The 22,621-nt window shown below is 47.4% G+C and overlaps 1 protein-coding gene across 3 annotated transcripts in view; it reads left to right on the plus strand.

Annotated features, from left to right (window-relative positions):
- The window catches only part of pard3bb (par-3 family cell polarity regulator beta b), a 631,603-nt gene that overhangs the window by 10,541 nt on the left and 598,441 nt on the right, over positions 1-22,621 (plus strand). For all 3 annotated transcript variants that reach the window (XM_045707870.1, XM_045707869.1, XM_045707871.1), the window contains exon 2: positions 21,071-21,172. In XM_045707870.1, coding sequence (XP_045563826.1) covers positions 21,071-21,172 — 102 coding nt within the window. The remainder of the gene's footprint in view (positions 1-21,070; positions 21,173-22,621) is intronic.

Raw genomic sequence — 22,621 nt, forward strand, 5'->3', positions numbered from 1 at the left:
TCAGCTCTGGTCTCTAGGATGCTCTGGTCTCACTCAGCTCTGATCTCACTCAGCTCTGGTCTCACTCAGCTCTGGTCTCACTCAGCTCTGGTCTCACTCAGCTCTGATCTCACTCAGCTCTGGTCTCACTCAGCTCTGGTCTCACTCAGCTCTGGTCTCACTCAGCTCTGGTCTCTAGGATGCTCTGGTCTCACTCAGCTCTGATCTCACTCAGCTCTGATCTCACTCAGCTCTGGTCTCTAGGATGCTCTGGTCTCACTCAGCTCTGGTCTCTAGGATGCTCTGGTCTCACTCAGCTCTGATCTCACTCAGCTCTGGTCTCACTCAGCTCTGGTCTCTAGGATGCTCTGGTCTCACTCAGCTCTGATCTCACTCAGCTCTGGTCTCACTCAGCTCTGGTCTCACTCAGCTCTGGTCTCTAGGATGCTCTGGTCTCGCTCAGCTCTGGTCTCACTCAGCTCTGGTCTCACTCAGCTCTGGTCTCACTCAGCTCTGGTCTCACTCAGCTCTGATCTCACTCAGCTCTGGTCTCACTCAGCTCTGGTCTCTAGGATGCTCTGATCTCTAGGATGCTCTGGTCTCACTCAGCTCTGGTCTCACTCAGCTCTGGTCTCACTCAGCTCTGGTCTCACTCAGCTCTGGTCTCACTCAGCTCTGGTCTCACTCAGCTCTGATCTCACTCAGCTCTGGTCTCACTCAGCTCTGGTCTCACTCAGCTCTGATCTCACTCAGCTCTGGTCTCTAGGATGCTCTGGTCTCACTCAGCTCTGGTCTCACTCAGCTCTGGTCTCTAGGATGCTCTGGTCTCACTCAGCTCTGATCTCACTCAGCTCTGATCTCTCGGATGCTTCTGAAGTGCCAGTTTTAATGTAAGCTACAACGAGACCTATAGTTTACTATTACAAGTTATTACACTACTGGGGGGGGAAGAAAAAAAAAACAAGCTCAAAAACGAATTTCTTGTGAGGACATTTGAATCGCCTCCCTGAAGACTTCAAAACAAAGCGTGTGATGAATTGGATTGACGACATTAGTAAGCTCCAGTGAATGGATATAGGCCGAGCGCCATTGAACTGCGACGGACCTCTCAGATACTTACAGATTTAATGCTTTTACATCTCTCTTCTATAAGCTCTGCTAGTCCTATGTAAGGAAAACGCCATGCTGCTTAACCAGGCAAAGTAACAGGGAGATTAGTGTAACTAAACCTAGGTCGTTGCTTATTTCTCTTTTAGTCCTGTAAACACATTAAACACGTAATTACACCAGCGACGGGAACAGAAATATAGTAGATTTACAGGGCTACGGACTGCAAATATTTAGTCTGTGTGAGTAGAAAATGTAATTAGTTGCATCATTGTGCGAGCAGCACATTCTACAAGGTCATCTCATTCCAAAAAATCCTTCTTTTAAAATTTTTTTTTTTTTAGGCGGGCTAAAACCATTATTTTGGTCAAACAGTGAAGTACCTTATCCTCAAGATTCCTTTAATGAAACTGTCTCCTTGTACCTGTTTCTCTGCGGCCTGCTGCTGCGTCAGTATAACCTTCCCTGTGGCTCAGTTGGTAGAGCATGGTGTTTCCAACACGAGGGTTGTGGGTTTGATTCCCACGGGGGACCAGCACAGGATTTTTTTTTTTTTATGTTTAGAAATGAAATGTATGCATTCACTACTGTAAGTCGCTCTGGATAAGAGCATCTGCTAAATGACTAAAATGTAAATGTAAATAACGTTTAAAAAAAAAATCCTGTTGAAAAACATAGAAGAAATGAGGTTATCAGCTTTCTGTAGGTATACTTTTACGTCTCTGACCTCAATCGCAACTTCTGTAATCAATATATTTGATGTGCCTCATTGGGCGATAGGCTACAACTGCAACAGGTTTTTTTTTTTGGGGGGGACTGTACGATTAATACATGGCTTCTAGCAATGGGTATTATATTTAGAGTTAGCGATCTAGCTAATGGTGAATTAGCCCCAAATAAATTAGCCTATGATTTTTAGGGCGCATAAAGATGCAGGCAAATTCATCTTTACTGAACTAAAAACTGAAATCGGGGAAATCTAGAGCCCTATTTTAACAGTGAAATGGGTCACACAATATCTGGAATCTCTTAACCATCTTACCATCTGTTTATTACACTTTTAATATAGCACTGTGAATGACTTTATAAACTCATGCTAATTATTTATATTGCGTGACAGAAAAATGTATTTTGGTGCGACCAAATCACGGGCTGGTACCGCCAACGGAAAAGTTTTGTGGCATCAGTACCACCAGGGGAAAATGTTAGTCTGGGGCCCATGAGATTAGTTAGTCTGGGGCCCATGAGATTAGTTAGTCTGGGGCCCATGAGATTAGTTAGTCTGGGATTAGTGAGATTAGTTAGTCTGGGGCCCATGAGATTAGTTAGTCTGGGATTAGTGAGATTAGTTAGTCTGGGGCCCGTGAGATTAGTTAGTCTGGGGCCCATGAGATTAGTTAGTCAGGGGCCCATGAGATTAGTTAGTCTGGGGCCCATGAGATTATTTAGTTTGGGGCCCATGAGATTATTTAGTCTGGGGCCCATGAGATTATTTAGTCTGGGGCCCATGAGATTAGTTAGTTTGGGGCCCATGAGATTAGTTAGTCTGGGGCCCATGAGATTAGTTAGTCTGGGGCCCATGAGATTAGTTAGTCTGGGATTAGTGAGATTAGTTAGTCTGGGATTAGTGAGATTAGTTAGTCTGGGGCCCATGAGATTAGTTAGTCTGTGGCCCATGAGATTAGTTAGTCTGGGATTAGTGAGATTAGTTAGTCTGGGGCCCATGAGATTAGTATCACAATAAATGGAAGGCAGAGCAGCTCGTGAGACTTCAATGGCCACGGATGAGACGTGGTAATAACACTTGAACTGCTAAAGCAGTCATTTTGACTGCTCATGAATTTGTTTACATTTTTTATTTCTGTCATTTTTAAAGTCATGCCCCCCCTCCGTCCTTGATTTTTCCTAAATCCGTCTGTATAACACACTGTCAGTGTTAGAATGTTATTATAAAACACAACTGGAGTTATAACCAGTTTTAGGAGGGCATGTCCTTTTTGGAATGGTTTTCCACCGTTGCCCCTCCTTCTCCCGACGGTAGGGCCTGCTCCGCTCCTTCTCTCGACGGTAGGGCCTGCTCCGCTCCTTCTCTCGGCGGTAGGGCCTGCTCCGCTCCTTCTCCCGACGGTAGGGCCTGCTCCGCTCCTTCTCCCGGCGGTAGGGCCTGCTCCGCTCCTTCTCCCGGCGGTAGGGCCTGCTCCGCTCCTTCTCCCGGCGGTAGGGCCTGCTCCGGTCCTTCTCCCGACGGTTGGGCCTGCTCCGCTCCTTCTCTCGACGGTAGGGCCTGCTCCGCTCCTTCTCTCGACTGTAGGGCCTGCTCCGCTCCTTCTCCCGACTGTAGGGCCTGCTCCGCTCCTTCTCCCGACGGTAGGGCCTGCTCCGCTCCTTCTCTCGACGGTAGGGCCTGCTCCGCTCCTTCTCTCGACGGTAGGGCCTGCTCCGCTCCTTCTCTCGACTGTAGGGCCTGCTCCGCTCCTTCTCCCGACTGTAGGGCCTGCTCCGCTCCTTCTCCCGACGGTAGGGCCTGCTCCGCTCCTTCTCCCGACGGTAGAGCCTGCTCCGCTCCTTCTCCGACGGTAGGGCCTGCTCCGCTCCTTTTTCCCGACGGTAGGGCCTGCTCCTTCTCCCGACGGTAGGGCCTGCTCCGCTCCTTCTCTCGACGGTAGAGCCTGCTCCGCTCCTTCTCCCGACTGTAGGGCCTGCTCCGCTCCTTCTCCCGACGGTAGGGCCTGCTCCGCTCCTTCTCTCGACGGTAGAGCCTGCTCCGCTCCTTCTCCCGACGGTAGGGCCTGCTCCGCTCCTTCTCCCGACGGTAGGGCCTGCTCCGCTCCTTCTCACGACGGTAGGGCCTGCTCCGCTCCTTCTCCCGACGGTAGGGCCTGCTTCGCTCCTTTCTCCCGACGGTAGGGCCTGCTCCGCTCCTTTCTCCTGACGGTAGGGCCTGCTCCGCTCCTTCTCCCGACGGTAGGGCCTGCTCCGCTCCTTCTCCCGACGGTAGGGCCTGCTCCGCTCCTTCTCACGACAGTGGAAGGTGCCTTGCCCAGTTGATAGTGACCCTGATAATTGCCTTGAAACTGAGCCTGAACTATACCAAAACTAATTTCACACGTATAACAGATGAGATAAATGAAGTAAAGTTTGATGGGGGAGTTGATGAGATGGGGAAGAGATGGGGGAGTTGATGAGATGTGGGAGAATGGGAGAGTTGATGAGATGGGGGAGATTGGGGGAGTTGATGAGTGAGGGGAAGAGATGGGGGAGTTGATGAGATGTGGGAGAATGGGGGAGTTGATGAGATGGGGGAGTTGATGAGATGGGGGGAGAATGGGGGAGTTGATGAGATAGGGGAAGAGATGGGGGAGTTGATGAGATGGGGGAGAATGGGGGAGTTGATGAGAAGGGGGAGAATAGGGGAGTTGATGAGATGGGGGAGAATGGGGGAGTTGATGAGATGGGGGAGTTGATGAGAAGGGGGAGAATAGGGGAGTTGATGAGATGGGGGAGAATGGGGGAGTTGATGAGATGGGGGAGTTGATGAGATGGGGGAGAATAGGGGAGTTGATGAGATGGGGGAGAATGGGGTTGATGAGATTGTCACGCCCTGACCATAGAGAGCCTTTTATTCTATATGTTGTTTAGGTCAGGGTGTGACTAGGGTGGGTAATTCTATTTCTATGTTGGCCTGGTATGGTTCCCAATCAGAGGCAGCTGTTTATCGTTGTCTCTGATTGGGGATCATATTTAGGCAGCCATTTCCCCACTGTGTTTTGTGGGATCTTGTTTTGAGTTAGTGAATGTGTCACCTCTGATGTCACGGTTCGCTGATTGTTTGATTCTTTTTTTGGTTTGGAAGTTTCGCTTAAATAAATAAATATGTGGAACTTTAATCACACTGCGCCTTGGTCCAGTTCTTACGACGATCGTGACAGAGATGGGGGAGAATGGGGGAGTTGATGAGATGGGGAAGAGATGGGGGAGTTGATGAGATGGGGGAGAATGGGGGAGTTGATGAGATGGGGAAGAGATGGGGGAGTTGATGAGATGGGGAAGAGATGGGGGAGTTGATGAGATGTGGGAGAATGGGGGAGTTGATGGGATGGGGGAGTTGATGAGATGGGGGAGAATGGGGGAGTTGATGAGATGGGGAAGAGATGGGGGAGTTGATGAGATGGGGAGAGATGGGGAGTTGATGAGATGTGGGAGAATGGGGGAGTTGATGGGATGGGGGAGTTGATGAGATGGGGGAGAATGGGGGAGTTGATGAGATGGGGAGAATGGGGGAGTTGATGGGATGGGGGAGTTGATGAGATGGGGAGAATGGGGGAGTTGATGAGATGGGGGAGAATGGGGGAGTTGATGGGATGGGGGAGTTGATGAGATGGGGGAGAATGGGGAGTTGATGGGATGGGGGAGTTGATGAGATGGGGGAGAATGGGGGAGTTGATGGGATGGGGGAGTTGATGAGATGGGGAGAATGGGGGAGTTGATGAGATGGGGGAGTTGATGAGATGGGGGAGAATGGGGGAGTTGATGAGATGGGGGGAGTTGATGAGATGGGGGAGAATGGGGGAGTTGATGAGATGGGGGAGAATGGGGGAGTTGATGGGATGGGGGGAGTTGATGAGATGGGGGAGAATGGGGGAGTTGATGGGATGGGGGAGTTGATGAGATGGGGGAGAATGGGGGAGTTGATGAGATGGGGGGAGTTGATGAGATGGGGGAGAATGGGGGAGTTGATGGGATGGGGGAGTTGATGAGATGGGGGAGAATGGGGGAGTTGATGGGATGGGGGGAGTTGATGAGATGGGGGAGAATGGGGGAGTTGATGAGATGGGGGGAGTTGATGAGATGGGGGAGAATGGGGGAGTTGATGAGATGGGGGAGTTGATGAGATGGGGAGAATGGGGAGTTGATGAGATGGGGGAGAATGGGGGAGTTGATGGGATGGGGGAGTTGATGAGATGGGGGAGAATGGGGGAGTTGATGGGATGGGGGAGTTGATGAGATGGGGGAGAATGGGGGAGTTGATGAGATGGGGGAGTTGATGAGATGGGGGAGAATGGGGGAGTTGATGAGATGGGGGAGAATGGGGGAGTTGATGAGATAGGGGAGAATGGGGGAGTTGATGAGATGGGGGAGAATGGGGGAGTTGATGAGATGGGGGAGAATGGGGGAGTTGATGAGATGGGGGAGAATGGGGGAGTTGATGAGATGGGGGAGAATGGGGGAGTTGATGAGATGGGGGAGAATGGGGGAGTTGATGAGATATGGGGGAGTTGATGAGATGGGGGAGAATGGGGGAGTTGATGAGACGGGGAGAATGGGGGAGTTGATGAGATGGGGGAGAATGGGGGAGTTGATGAGATATGGGGGAGTTGATGAGATGGGGGAGAATGGGGGAGTTGATGAGATGGGGAGAATGGGGGAGTTGATGAGATGGGGGAGAATGGGGGAGTTGATGAGCGAGGGGGAGAATGAGGGAGCTGATGAGTGAGGGAAGAGATGGGGGAGTTGATGAGCGAGGAGAAGAGATGGGGGAGAATGGGGGAGGGGAAGAGATGGGGGAGAATGGGGGAGGGGAAGTGAAAGATGCATAATTATGTTATCACCAATTGTGAATGAAGAACACTATTCTATTGTATCTATTGTCCACCAAATCCAAGCACTCTTATCAGTCTACTCTGGCCTACTAGGTGTACACTGTGAAGGGGCGTGTAATTTACAAAATGGCAAGAAGACCAAGACAAAATGGATGCACATGCTGCTAAAGAGATCCGAACGAAAACGACTCGGATGGTCAGAAGATGAAATGAATCATGACATCTCTGATGATTACTCTTTTGGTTCTGAGTCTCGGAGGGAACCTACACTTCTTCTGAGGACTAAAAAAAATCCAGAACGATTCACACTGGGCAGGTAGCCGTGCCACAAACCACAAAGAAATGTGAGACGAGAGAGAGAGAGAGAGAGAGAGAGAGAGAGAGAGAGAGAGAGAGAGAGAGAGAGAGAGAGAGAGAGAGAGAGAGAGAGAGAGAGAGAGAGAGAGAGAGAGAGAGAGAGAGAGAGAGAGAGAGAGAGAGAAAGAACCGTTTTGGATAGAACAAGCCAGTGACACTGCTACAGGCTGAATTTTTATTTTATTTTTTTATCAGCACAACATGTCATCACAGAGAGCAGGCCTTTACATCTCAGACAGAAAAACATCAGCAAGCTCTCAACCAGCTGGAAGAGATCATTTCAATCCTGTGTCCGTGGAGGATTCGGTGGAAAGCAGGGCTATAGACGGAGAGCTTCTAGTCAGATGTTTGGGATACCATGTCACGGGATCGCTTCAGAGAGATGATGTGTTACCTCCGTTTTGATGAAACGTGAACGCGATGCCTGGAAACAGACATATATTCGACCATGGTATCCGACCGTATAAATCGACTGCTGTCATATCGACACCTACATTCATTTTAATGCCATTATTGCCTTTGTGCTGATTTTGTCACTATTTATCAAGGCCACTAAATAATGATTTATTCTACTGATGTTTTCATCTTGCTGACCTGTTTTAATTTTTAACATTTAAAAAAAAATGTATTTTGTCTTTAGAAAACAAAGCTGATGTATGAATTACACTGGGATAGTTTATTTGGCCACCTGTTTTAGTCTGTGATATGATGTATGAATTACACTGGGCCAGTTTATTTGGCCACCTGTTTTAGTCTGTGATATGATGTATGAATTACACTGGGATAGTTTATTTGGCCACCTTTTTTAGTCTGTGATATGATGTATGAATTACACTGGGATAGTTTATTTGGCCACCTGTTTTAGTCTGTGATGTATGAATTACACTGGGATAGTTTATTTGGCCACCTGTTTTAGTCTGTGATATGATGTATGAATTACACTGGGATAGTTTATTTGGCCACCTGTTTTAGTCTGTGATGTATGAATTACACTGGGATAGTTTATTTGGCCACCTGTTTTAGTCTGTGATATGATGTATGAATTACACTGGGACAGTTTATTTGGCCACCTGTTTTAGTCTGTGATGTATGAATTACACTGGGATAGTTTATTTGGCCAACTGTTTTAGTCTGTGATATGATGTATGAATTACACTGGGATAGTTTATTTGGCCACCTTTTTTAGTCTGTGATGTATGAATTACACTGGGATAGTTTATTTGGCCACCTTTTTTAGTCTGTGATATGATGTATGAATTACACTGGGATAGTTTATTTGGCCACCTGTTTTAGTCTGTGATGTATGAATTACACTGGGCCAGTTTATTTGGCCACCTGTTTTAGTCTGTGATATGATGTATGAATTACACTGGGATAGTTTATTTGGCCACCTGTTTTAGTCTGTGATATGATGTATGAATTACACTGGGATAGTTTATTTGGCCACCTGTTTTAGTCTGTGATATGATGTATGAATTACACTGGGATAGTTTATTTGGCCACCTTTTTTAGTCTGTGATATGATGTATGAATTACACTGGGCCAGTTTATTTGGCCACCTGTTTTAGTCTGTGATATGATGTATGAATTACACTGGGACAGTTTATTTGGCCACCTTTTTTGTACCAGTGCCTTATAGCAGTGCTTCCCAAACTTGGTCCTGGGGACCCCAAGGGGTGCACGTTTTGGTTTTAACACTACTCAGCTGCTCAACTAATCATCAATTTGACTCAGCTGTGTCGTGCTAGGGCAAACAACAAAACGTGCACCCATTGGGATCCCCAGGATGTTATTAGGGAAACACTGCCTTATAGCAAAAATCCCTTCCAAGTGCCAATGATCAGCTATTACCCGATTTTTATTAAAAATCAGGTTTTAGCTGATCATTGGCACTTGGAAGAGATTTTTGCTATAAGGCAGTGTTTCCCCCCCCAAAAAATTAAATGTAATTTTTTTACATTTAATTTAATTATATATATATATATATATTTAATATATTTAATTAAATTATTATTATTTTAATTGTTTTGATTTAATTTGAATGTTTTAAATGCCTGTATTGCAAGGTTCAAGGTTTGTTTTGTCTCCGTTTTTTTATGAGCGTTTTGTCTTTTCGGTCTCTTCTCCTTAAAACTGTGCTGTGTGTGGGGGCTCCCGAGTGGCGCAGCGGCCTAAGGCACTGCATCGCAGTGCTAGAGGCGTCACTACAGACCCGGGTTTGATCCCGGGCTGTATCGGAACCGGCTGTGATCGGGAGCCCCATAGGGCGGCACACAATTGGCCCGGCGTCGTCCGGGTTACGGGAGGGTTTGACCGGGGGGGGCTTTACTTGGCTTATAGCGCTCTAGCGACTCCTTGTGGCGGGCCGGGCTCCTGCAGGCTGACCTCGGTCGTCAGTTCAACGGTGTTTCCTCCGACACATCGGTACGACTGGTTTCCGGGTTAAGCAGGCCGGTATTAAGAAGTGCGGTTTGGCGGGTCATGTTTCGGAGAGGACGCATGGCTCGACCCTCGCCTCTTAATTGGAGAGTTGCAGCGATGAGACAAGATCGAAATTGGGGAGAAAAAGAGGGTTAAAAACTTTTTTACATTTTATTTTTTACTATGTGCTGTGTGAACTATGCACCTTCCTATACAGACATCAAGCCCCTCCCCCTGGCACTCACGACAAATACACAAGAAAACTTCTTACTCTGACAACAAGCAGTTTAAACTCGCTGTTTGCATTTGAGGTTTGGTCCAACAGAATGGGTCATATGGACACCGGAACCCATTGAGTCATTATATTACTGTAATAGATTGAGTCATTATTTTACTGTAATAGATTGAGACATTATTTTTCTAACATGTTTTAAAACAGTTGGAAACAGACAGGAGGGTGTGTTCAGAACAGTTCAACTGTTCTACCATGTTAGAAAGCCAAATACAGTGGGGGGAAAAAAGTATTTGATCCCCTGCTGATTTTGTACGTTTACCCACTTACAAAGAAATGATCAGTCAAATCAAATACTTTTTCCCCCCACTGTAGATCCAAGTTGGCTAGACTTTAAGTATAAAGATTAGCTGGCTACTCACTATCAGGGTGGGCTTGTGCTTTAGAGATTGAGACCTGTGTTAATTTTCTTGAATGCTACCAGAAGTTTACCTTTTAATTGTGCAACAAAGCTTATTTAGAGGGAACGTTAAAAGAATCAAGATCTTTATATGTATCGTAAATCGCTCGTAAGTCAAGATATGATTTGACATCGTTTGACATGGGCTGACATGGTTACATGTACTGATGAACTGACGAATTCTCTAAAACGATGTTGGAGGTGGCTTATGGTAGAGAAATGAACATTCAATTCTCTGGCGACACTTCTGGTGGGCATTTCTTCATTCAGCATCCCAGTTGAACGATCCTTCAACTTGAGACATCTGTGGCCATTGTGTTGTGTGACAAAACTGCACATTTTTAGAGTGGCCTTTTATTGTCCCCCAGCACAAGGTGCACCTGTGTAATGATCATTCTGTTAAATCAGCTTCTTGATATGCCACACCTGTCAACTGGATGGATTATCTTGGCAAATGAGAAATGCTGACTAACAGGAATGTGCGCCGAATTTGAAAGAAATAACGCTTTTTTTGTGTGTGTATGAAAAAATGTCCGCGATTTTTTATTTCAGCTCATGAAACATGAGACTAACACTTTACATGTTGCGTTTATATATATATATATCTTTGTTCATTGTAGTAAAGAGCTTGTGGGCCTGCAGCAATGCATGCTCTGAACAGTCAGTGGAGCCTGAAGCAGGGGAAGGAGGAAGTAAGGGGGGATGGGAAGTTCGGGAAGATGGGAGTCACTCAGGAAGTTATCACACTGCTAAAAAGGACCACTTAATTACTAAGACAAATGGAGGGAGGGAGGGAGAGAGCTGCGTCGCTGTTTTTTTCATTAAGACCAGGAATGCCAGATGCCAGAATGCTGAGATGAACAGAGCTGAGCGGGCTGAATTCTGCCAGAATGAGCTGATAGCATCTAAAAAAAAAAAACCCCCCATGGCCCGGCGCCAGAAAACAAACAATTAGCACAGAAGAGGAGGCAGGGCGGTCCGTTAGAACGATGTTACCATCCAGGGAGAGGAATAACAATTTAGCCATCTGGAATGTTACTGGGCAATACAGACTTTTTAAGGTTTATGATTACATTTTAGTCATTTAGCAGACGCTCTTATCCAGAGCGACTTACAGTAGTGAATGTATACATTTCATTTTTATATCATGCATTTTATTTTTTTTTTTTTTTTTGTACTGGCCCCCCCGTGGGAATCGAACCCACAACCCTGGCGTTGCACACACCATGATCTACCAACTGAGCCACAGGGAAGGCCTTGGTTCTGTGGGTGTCAAAGGTCAGATAAAGACATTCCTGGCTTCTTGACAGTAGGCTCACGTTCTGATTTATAATTTACCATTTCTTCCCTTTTTTTAAATTCTGACAGTAAGTTAAAGCTCTACATTGTAGTTTTGCAACGCAAAGCTAAACATGTCTAAATGGTATGGTTTCAAACAGGGTGGTAGACTGGGCCTGCTTCTTCATGACGGGGCTGGGCCTGCTTCTACATGATGGGGCTGGGCCTGCTTCTTCATGATGGGGCTGGGCCTGCTTCTTCATGATGGGGCTGGGCCTGCTTCTTCATGATGGGGCTGGGCCTGCTTCTTCATGATGGGGCTGGGCCTGCTTCTTCATGATGGGGCTGGGCCTGCTTCTTCATGATGGGGCTGGGCCTGCTTCTTCAGCTGGGCCTGCTTCTTCATGATGGGGCTGGGCCTGCTTCTTCATGATGGGGCTGGGCCTGCTTCTTCATGATGGGGCTGGGCCTGCTTCTTCATGATGGGGCTGGGCCTGCTTCTACATGATGGGGCTGGGCCTGCTTCTTCATGACGGGGCTGGGCCTGCTTCTTCATGATGGGGCTGGACCTGCTTCTTCATGATGGGGCTGGGCCTGCTTCTTCATGATGGGGCTGGACCTGCTTCTTCATGATGGGGCTGGACCTGCTTCTTCATGATGGGGCTGGGCCTGCTTCTTCATGACGGGGCTGGGCCTGCTTCTTCATGATGGGGAGAGAACTACTCTATAGGCTGGGCATTCTGAAAGCCATAATCACATCTTGCTCTAGCTGTGACTACACGGGCTGTGACTACGCGAGCTGCGACACTACGCGGGCTGCGACTACGCTGGCTGCGACTACGCGGACTGCGACTACGCGGACTGCGACTACGCGGACTGTAAAAAGGATCCTTTGACAACACTTCACTCAGGATCAATACCATACGTCTGCCCCTCGTTGGCAGTGTGCTGGGCAGTGTGCTGGGCAGTGTGCTAGGCAGTGTGCAGTGTGCTAGCCAGTGAGCTAGCCAGTGAGCTAGGCAGTGTGCAGTGTGCTAGGCAGTGTGCTAGCCAGTGAGCTAGGCAGTGTGCAGTGTGCTAGCCAGTGAGCTAGGCAGTGTGCTAGGCAGTGTGCAGTGTGCTAGGCAGTGTGCTAGCCAGTGAGCTAGGCAGTGAGCTAGGCAGTGTGCAGTGTGCTAGGCAGTGTGCTAGCCAGTGAGCTAGGCAGTGTGCTAGGCAGTGTGCTAGGCAGTGTGCAGTGTGCTAGGCAGTGTGCTAGCCAGTGTGCTAGGCAGTGTGCTAGCCAGTGAGCTAGGCAGTGAGCTAGGCAGTGTGCTAGGCAGTATGCAGTGTGCTAGGCAGTGTGCTAGCCAGTGAGCTAGGCAGTGTGCTAGCCAGTGTGCTAGGCAGTGTGCTAGGCAGTGTGCAGTGTGCTAGGCAGTGTGCTGGGCAGTGAGCTAGGCAGTGTGCTAGGCAGTGTGCTAGGCAGTGTGCAGTGTGCTAGGCAGTGTGCAGTGTGCTGGGCAGTGTTCTAGGTAGTGAGCTAGGCAGTGTGCAGTGTTCTAGGCAGTGAGCTAGGCAGTGTGCTAGGCAGTGTGCTAGGCAGTGTGCAGTGTGCTAGGCAGTGTGCTAGGCAGTGTGCAGTGTGCTAGGCAGTGAGCTCGGCAGTGAGCTAGGCAGTGTGCTAGGCAGTGTGCTAGGCAGTGTGCTAGGTAGTGAGCTAGGCAGTGCGCAGTGTGCTAGGCAGTGTGCAGTGTGCTAGGCAGTGTGCTAGGCAGTGTGCTAGGCAGTGTGCAGTGTGCTAGGCAGTGTGCTCGGCAGTATGCAGTGTGCTAGGCAGTGTGCTAGGCAGTGTGCAGTGTGCTAGGCAGTGTGCTAGGCAGTGTGCAGTGTGCTAGGCAGTGTGCTGGGCAGTGTGCTAGGCAGTGTGCTAGGCAGTGTGCTAGGCACTGTGCAGTGTGCTGGGCAGTGTGCAGTGTGCTAGGCAGTGTGCAGTGTGCTAGCCAGTGAGTTAGGCAGTGTGCAGTGTGCTAGCCAGTGTGCTAGGCAGTGTGCAGTGTGCTAGGCAGTGTGCAAGGCAGTGTGCTACGTATTCTCAAAGGCTCATAATGACATCTTAGAGGGAGAGCAAATGTATGTGTGGCTATTTTTCGCAAAACACTGTATTAAAAACAAGGTCAGACTTCTCCAAAAACACCTCTGGTTCTACAGAGGAATGTGGATCTGTCCAGCTGAGCTACTCAGAGCCCTTCAGGATCCTCTCTGATCCCTCTGTTGTAGTGCTGGGGGGCTTTTAACAGACTTCTACAGGGTATATAGTATCAGCTGGGCCTAGGAACAGACTTCTACAGGGTATATAGTATCAGCTGGGCCTAGAAACAGACTTCTACAGGGTATATAGTATCAGCTGGGCCTAGGAACAGACTTCTACAGTTTTCTATTGGATAAGCCCAGGGTTAGGCCAGGGAACAGTTTTCTATTGGATAAGCCCAGGGTTAGGCCAGGGAACAGTTTTCTATTGGATAGGCCCAGGGTTAGGCCAGGACCAGTTTTCTATTGGATAGGCCCAGGGTTAGGCCAGGGAACAGTTTTCTATTGGATAGGCCCAGGGTTAGGCCAGGACCAGTTTTCTATTGGATAGGCCCAGGGTTAGGCCAGGACCAGTTTTCTATTGGATAGGCCCAGGGTTAGGCCAGGGAACAGTTTTCTATTGGATAGGCCCAGGGTTAGGCCAGGGAACAGTTTTCTATTGGATAGGCCCAGGGTTAGGCCAGGGAACAGTTTTCTATTCGATAGGCCCAGGGTTAGGCCAGGAAGGGTGAACTGTAAAAGGCAGAACCCCAGAAGCATTTTAACTTAGCTAACAGATGACCAGACTTCAAAACATCATTTATTCTCAGAGAGTTTTCGTCTAGTGAAGATGAGAAATCCGATTTTTGTTTTTTTGTTTGTTGCTACAGCGAAACCAGACAATTCCTGAAAATCTGTCTGCCTCAGCTTTCCTTTTTAAAACAGCTAGAAAATATGACTAAGTACAGAATGAACCAGAGTCTTAAGAGATCTGTACTGTTCTGACGCTACCAAAGTCATTTGTAGATGCAGTACTACTGCATGTAGAGACTGCGGTGACGTTCCTATTGGCTGTTGTAATTTATATGAGTATCTATTAGTGTAGAACTGTCTAGAGATTGTGGTGATGGACAGGGCCCAGGCTGGGTGGTGTAGAACTGTCTAGAGATTGTGGCGACGGACAGGGCCCAGGCTGGGTGGTGTAGAACTGTCTAGAGATTGTGGCGATGGACAGGGCCCAGGCTGGGTGGTGTAGAACTGTCTAGAGATTGTGGTGACGGACAGGGCCCAGGCTGGGTGGTGTAGAACTGTCTAGAGATTGTGGTGATGGACAGGGCCCAGGCTGGGTGGTGTAGAACTGTCTAGAGATTGTGGCGATGGACAGGGCCCAGGCTGGGTGGTGTAGAACTGTCTAGAGATTGTGGTGATGGACAGGGCCCAGGCTGGGTGGTGTAGAACTGTCTAGAGATTGTGGCGATGGACAGGGCCCAGGCTGGGTGGTGTAGAACTGTCTAGAGATTGTGGTGGTGGACAGGGCCCAGGCTGGGTGGTGTAGAACTGTCTAGAGATTGTGGTGATGGACAGGACCCAGGCTGGGTGGTGTAGAACTGTCTAGAGATTGTGGTGGTGGACAGGGCCCAGGCTGGGTGGTGTAGAACTGTCTAGAGATTGTGGCGATGGACAGGGCCCAGGCTGGGTGGTGTAGAACTGTCTAGAGATTGTGGTGATGGACAGGGCCCAGGCTGGGTGGTGTAGAACTGTCTAGAGATTGTGGCGACGGACAGGGCCCAGGCTGGGTGGTGTAGAACTGTCTAGAGATTGTGGCGATGGACAGGGCCCAGGCTGGGTGGTGTAGAACTGTCTAGAGATTGTGGTGACGGACAGGGCCCAGGCTGGGTGGTGTAGAACTGTCTAGAGATTGTGGCGATGGACAGGGTCGAGGCTGGGTGGTGTAGAACTGTCTAGAGATTGTGGCGATGGACAGGGCCCAGGCTGGGTGGTGTAGAACTGTCTAGAGATTGTGGCGATGGACAGGACCCAGGCTGGGTGGTGTAGAACTGTCTAGAGATTGTGGCGATGGACAGGGCCCAGGCTGGGTGGTGTAGAACTGTCTAGAGATTGTGGCGATGGACAGGACCCAGGCTGGGTCTCTGTCTCCTCTCTCTCTCTCTCTCTCTCTCTCTGTCTCTCTCTATCTCTCTCTATCTCTCTCTCTCTCTCCATCTCTCTGTCTCTCTCTATCTCTCTCTATCTCTCTCTCTCTCTCTCTCTCTCTCTGTCTCTCTCTCTGTCTCTGTCTCTGTCTCTCTCTCTCTCTCTCTCTCTCTCTCTGTCTCTCTCTCCCTCTCTCTATCTCTCTCTCTCTCTCTCTATCTCTCTGTCTCTGTCTCTCTCTGTCTCTCTCTCTCTCGCTCTCTCTCTCTCCCTCTCTGTCTCTCTCTCTCTCTGTCTCTGTCTCTCTCTCTCTCTCTCTCTGTCTCTGTCTCTGTCTCTGTCTCTGTCTCTCTCTCTCTCTCTCTCTCTCTCTCTATCTCTCTCTATCTCTCTGTCTCTGTCTCTCTCTGTCTCTCTCTCTCTCGCTCTCTCTCTCTCTCCCTCTCTGTCTCTCTCTCTCTCTGTCTCTGTCTCTCTCTCTCTCTCTCTCTGTCTCTGTCTCTGTCTCTGTCTCTGTCTCTCTCTCTCTCTCTCTCTCTCTCTCTCTCTCTCAGGCCCTGATTTACTATCGTCATCAATGTTTACGAGCCCTGTAATGTTATTAGGTTATGGACACTTGGCATCTCCTACAGCAGCCCTGCTGCTCATTGTTATGATCTGACGCACACACACAGACGGTAACTGTTCCATAGTTTCATTACACACGGTGTAGTGGCACAGACAGGATACACGGTGTAGTGGTGAGTACAGGATACACGGTGTAGTGGCACAGACAGGATACACGGTGTAGTGGTACAGACAGGATACACGGTGTAGTGGTGAGTACAGGATACATAGTGGTGAGTACAGGATACACGGTGTAGTGGTACAGACAGGATACACGGTGTAGTGGTGAGTACAGGATACACGGTGTAGTGGTGTGTACAGGATACACGGTGTAGTGGTGTGGTACAGGATACACGGTGTAGTGATGTGGTACACGATACACGGTGTAGTGGTGTGGTACAGGAAACACCTGGTCAGCCATTCATGGAAAGAGCAGGTGTTCCTAATGTTTTGTACACTGTGTATTTCCACACTGAGGTTGGAATAATACTGTGAAAATGAGAATGTTTTTTTTATTTTAAGCCCTGTTTGAAAAGCCTCCCTGATAGGTCAACCTGTTTTGTTGACATCACCAGGCCTATAATTAGTTAATTGGAGAGTTCTAAACCTCTCTGCCAATAACACAGCTAATTTTCAGTTTCTCCTCCCAGACAGTCCTAGCTAAAATTCTTCTTGAGAAATTGCTCTTTGCTAAGAAGCTATTTGAAAAGAAAAATATATATATATTTTTTTTTTGTTGTTGAAAAATAAGGTACTTAGTTAATTGTTACCCAAAAATATTTTAATATATTTTTTTTTTTTTAAATTCAGTCGAGTTAGTTATTGATTGGTTTATTGAAATTTAACATGAGATCCGTTAAAAACGGTGGAGGATAAAACCCCAGTGAAGCCTGAAGGCTCATTCCATTACGGGTCTGAAAATACTCAATGTTTCTCCGAGATGTCCCGTTTTATTCTAATGAGCTATCTGCTTTGGAATCTCGTCATATCTCCAGGTTTTCCCAGTGTCTTCTCTCAGCTCAGCCTTATCCATCTGTATTACTGCCTAACCCATCCATCTGTATTACTGCCTAACCCATCCATCTGTATTACTGCCTCACCCATCCATCTGTATTACTGCCTAACCCATCCATCTGTATTACTGCCTAACCCATCCATCTGTATTACTGCCTAACCCTAACCCAACCATCTGTATTACTGCCTAACCCTAACCCTTCTCTCAGCTCAGCCTTATCCACATGATATCTCACCCATCCATCTGTATTACTGCCTAACCCATCCATCTGTATTACTGCCTAACCCATCCATCTGTATTACTGCCTAACCCATCCATCTGTATTGCTGCCTAACCCTAACCCAACCATCTGTATTGCTGCCTAACCCATCCATCTGTATTGCTGCCTAACCCATCCATCTGTATTGCTGCCTAACCCATCCATCTGTATTGCTGCCTAACCCATCCATCTGTATTGCTGCCTAACCCATCCATCTGTATTGCTACCTCCCCATCCATCTGTATTGCTACCTCCCCATCCATCTGTATTGCTACCTCCCCATCCATCTGTATTGCTGCCTAACCCAACCATCTGTATTGCTGCCTAACCCATCCATCTGTATTGCTGCCTAACCCATCCATCTGTATTACTGCATTACCCATCCATCTGTATTGCTGCCTAACCCATCCATCTGTATTGCTGCCTAACCCATCCATCTGTATTGCTGCCTAACCCATCCATCTGTATTGCTGCCTAACCCATCCATCTGTATTGCTACCTAACCCTAACCCATCCTTCTGTATTGCTGCCTAACCCTAACCCATCCATCTGTATTGCTGCCTAACCCATCCATCTGTATTGCTACCTCCCCATCCATCTGTATTGCTGCCTAACCCATCCATCTGTATTGCTACCTCCCCATCCATCTGTATTGCTGCCTAACCCATCCATCTGTATTGCTACCTCCCCATCCATCTGTATTGCTACCTCCCCATCCATCTGTATTGCTGCCTAACCCATCCATCTGTATTGCTGCCTAACCATCCATCTGTATTGCTACCTCCCCATCCATCTGTATTGCTACCTCCCCATCCATCTGTATTGCTACCTCCCCATCCATCTGTAACCGTCTCTTCCCCCCCTAGAATATAACGTGTTGCCACTGCCCCAAAACAACAAGAGGTCAACAGGAATGCATATCCACAGGCTGAGATGTTAACTGAGATACATGATCATCTGTTTACAGAGAGAAATTATGAGATTAGATCTCTACAGCGTGAAGGTTACACCCAGTCCTGTATAGATCTCTACAGTGTGAAGATAACACCCAGTCCTGTATAGAACTCTACAGTGTGAAGATAACACCCAGTCCTGTATAGATCTCTACAGCGTGAAGGTTACACCCAGTCCTGTATAGAACTCTACAGTGTGAAGATAACACCCAGTCCTGTATAGATCTCTACAGTGTGAAGATAACACCCAGTCCTGTATAGAACTCTACAGTGTGAAGATAACACCCAGTCCTGTATAGATCTCTACAGCGTGAAGGTAACACCCAGTCCTGTATAGATCTCTACAGTGTGAAGATAACACCCAGTCCTGTATAGAACTCTACAGTGTGAAGATAACACCCAGTCCTGTATAGATCTCTACAGTGTGAAGATAACACCCAGTCCTGTATAGAACTCTACAGTGTGAAGATAACACCCAGTCCTGTATAGATCTCTACAGTGTGAAGGTAACACCCAGTCCTGTATAGAACTCTACAGTGTGAAGATAACACCCAGTCCTGTATAGAACTCTACAGCGTGAAGATAACACCCAGTCCTGTATAGATCTCTACAGTGTGAAGATAACACCCAGTCCTGTATAGATCTCTACAGTGTGAAGGTAACACCCAGTCCTGTATAGATCTCTACAGTGTGAAGATAACACCCAGTCCTGTATAGAACTCTACAGTGTGAAGATAACACCCAGTCCTGTATAGATCTCTACAGCGTGAAGGTAACACCCAGTCCTGTATAGATCTCTACAGTGTGAAGGTAACACCCAGTCCTGTATAGATCTCTACAGCGTGAAGGTTACACCCAGTCCTGTATAGATCTCTACAGTGTGAAGGTAACACCCAGTCCTGTATAGATCTCTACAGTGTGAAGATAACACCCAGTCCTGTATAGATCTCTACAGTGTGAAGATAACACCCAGTCCTGTATAGAACTCTACAGTGTGAAGATAACACCCAGTCCTGTATAGATCTCTACAGTGTGAAGGTTACACCCAGTCCTGTATAGAACTCTACAGTGTGAAGATAACACCCAGTCCTGTATAGATCTCTACAGTGTGAAGGTTACACCCAGTCCTGTATAGATCTCTACAGTGTGAAGGTAACACCCAGTCCTGTATAGATCTCTACAGTGTGAAGGTTACACCCAGTCCTGTATAGAACTCTACAGTGTGAAGATAACACCCAGTCCTGTATAGAACTCTACAGTGTGAAGATAACACCCAGTCCTGTATAGAACTCTACAGTGTGAAGATAACACCCAGTCCTGTATAGATCTCTACAGTGTGAAGGTAACACCCAGTCCTGTATAGATCTCTACAGTGTGAAGATAACACCCAGTCCTGTATAGAACTCTACAGTGTGAAGATAACACCCAGTCCTGTATAGATCTCTACAGTGTGAAGGTAACACCCAGTCCTGTATAGATCTCTACAGTGTGAAGATAACACCCAGTCCTGTATAGAACTCTACAGTGTGAAGATAACACCCAGTCCTGTATAGATCTCTACAGTGTGAAGGTTACACCCAGTCCTGTATAGATCTCTACAGTGTGAAGGTAACACCCAGTCCTGTATAGATCTCTACAGCGTGAAGATAACACCCAGTCCTGTATAGAACTCTACAGTGTGAAGATAACACCCAGTCCTGTATAGATCTCTACAGTGTGAAGGTTACACCCAGTCCTGTATAGATCTCTACAGTGTGAAGGTAACACCCAGTCCTGTATAGATCTCTACAGTGTGAAGATAACACCCAGTCCTGTATAGATCTCTACAGTGTGAAGATAACACCCAGTCCTGTATAGAACTCTACAGTGTGAAGATAACACCCAGTCCTGTATAGATCTCTACAGTGTGAAGATAACACCCAGTCCTGTATAGATCTCTACAGTGTGAAGGTCCCCTCTGGACCCCCAGCTCTAGTCCCTGTTCTCCCAGCTCTAGTCCCTGTTCTCCCAGCCTCCAGTCTCCCCTCTGGACCCCCAGCTCTAGTCCCTGTTCTCCCAGCGCCTCTGGACCCCCAGCTCTAGTCCCTGTTCTCCCAGCCTCCCCTCTGGCCTCTGGACCCCCAGCTCTAGTCCCTGTTCTCCCAGCTCTAGTCCCTGTTCTCCCAGCCTCCAGTCTCCCCTCTGGACCTCCAGCGCTGGATGACTGTGGTCATAGTAGAGAATGAGAGTGTATCTGGCTGAGGTAGTTGAGCTCTACTGTAGATACTGTACTCAGGCCAGACACTTGCATTATTAGGCAGACTTGGATGTCATTTCTCCACTGTCAAGTGTTATCCAACCTAAATACATTAGACAAACATTGTAATTTCATAAAATACATTGTAATTACAAATGATCTAATTCACAGATGTATGTTATTGTAATAAAAAAAAATCGATGCTGTTTATTGTGTCTTTTTGTGAGACGGTGTCGTGGAATTGTGGACACTTAGAGTCATCACGCATATTCTGTTTTGTGTCCCATAAAATAAATCCGAATGTTAAACTGGTTGGGTTAGTTGTGAAATGAGGAAGTTTGATTTGTTGTGCTTCCTCCTATAGGAGGGCAACTTCCTGGTTCGTACTCACCACGTGGAGTACTGCGACGGGGGCATCCTGGACCCTGATGATGTTCTGACTGACCTGGTGGAGGACAGAGACAAGGTAACGATCATCCACTGGAACGTTAGAGGCGTTTGGTCCCAAATGGCACCTTATTCCCTATGTAGTGCGCTAGTTTTTGGACAAGGGAAGGTAACAATGATCTACTGTGTAGCTTATCAGTGCATTCTTTGGTGACTGTACCCTCAGTCACGTTTTGGTGACTGTACCCTCAGTCACGTTTTGGTGACTGTACCCTCAGTCACGTTTGTGACTGACCGGCTCGATTCAATCTTATGTAGCAAAATTAGAAATAGTGTTTTTTTTTTTTTTTTTTACATTTGAATAAAAGTAGAGACTCAGAGCAAGAAAATATCATATCATACACTGCAGTTGAGGAACAATGGGAAAATACATTTGTAAACTCCACTTTTGAGAAAATGGCCCTTGAATGTTTTAGTACACCTACTGGAGAACTCTTCTTCTTCTACACCCATTCAGCATCGTTCACACCCTCTAAAGCTTTAGCCCTCACCTGTCTCTTTAAGGATTCACATGTGAGACCATGTACTAAACAACCAAAGAGTTCAAGACTAAAGGCTGGTTTATACTACGGGTGTGTTGGTAAATTTAATCAGGAGTGCCGGCGCTCTGGGCGTTCGTAAACTCAGAGCGTTGTCAGATTGGCCGTACGTAAATTGAGCGTTTCGTTCTCGGACAGTTCAGAGCGCACACTGGACGCATTGGCTGAGGAGTAGGGTTGATCCGAGCGTTCTGTCCTAACAGCAGCAGTCAAACACCCAAGCTAACTGGCTAACGTTGGCTAGCTTGCTAGCTACTTCTAGACATAAATGAGAGACCATTTTACTCGCCCTAGCAGAGCTGGTTAGGCTGTTTTCATGTTATCCAGAGAGTTGGTGTTTGAAACGGTGCTGCTGGCAACTATTTAATTATGCTTTTTTGCCAACGTTTACTGACACGGGTCGTATGCAGCGGGTGTTGAGCGTTGGTAAATTTGTCAGTTATTCTGCGCTCTGGCACATTCAGATGAGAGGGCTCGGAAATCGGAGTAGATATTATTATTTATTTTTATTCAACTTTTTCTTTAACTTGGCAACAAGATCCCAGCTACGTCTATCGACAGTTGTCGCAGTGACATCATGAACGTTCTATTGAAATGGATACTTGCATAGTGGAGTCTTTTTGTTTAGACATGCAGCTAGCTAGCTAAACAATGAACCATAATCCCAACTCATGATGTTACTACCCCTGTATGAATCTTCAGGTAGCAAACCAACCAGGTTCAATGTTAGCTAGCTAGCATTAGGCTATAGCTAGCTAGCATTAGGCTATAGCTAGCTAGCATTAGGCTATAGCTAGCCAGCATTAGGCTATAGCTAGCTAGCATTAGGCTATTGCTAGCTAGCATTAGGCTATAGCTAGCCAGCATTAGGCTATAGCTAGCTAGCATTAGGCTATAGCTAGCCAGCATTAGGCTACAGCTAGCCAGCA

The sequence above is a fragment of the Salmo salar genome, chromosome ssa25 (genome assembly GCF_905237065.1).
Source record: "Salmo salar chromosome ssa25, Ssal_v3.1, whole genome shotgun sequence".
NCBI lineage: Eukaryota > Metazoa > Chordata > Actinopteri > Salmoniformes > Salmonidae > Salmo > Salmo salar.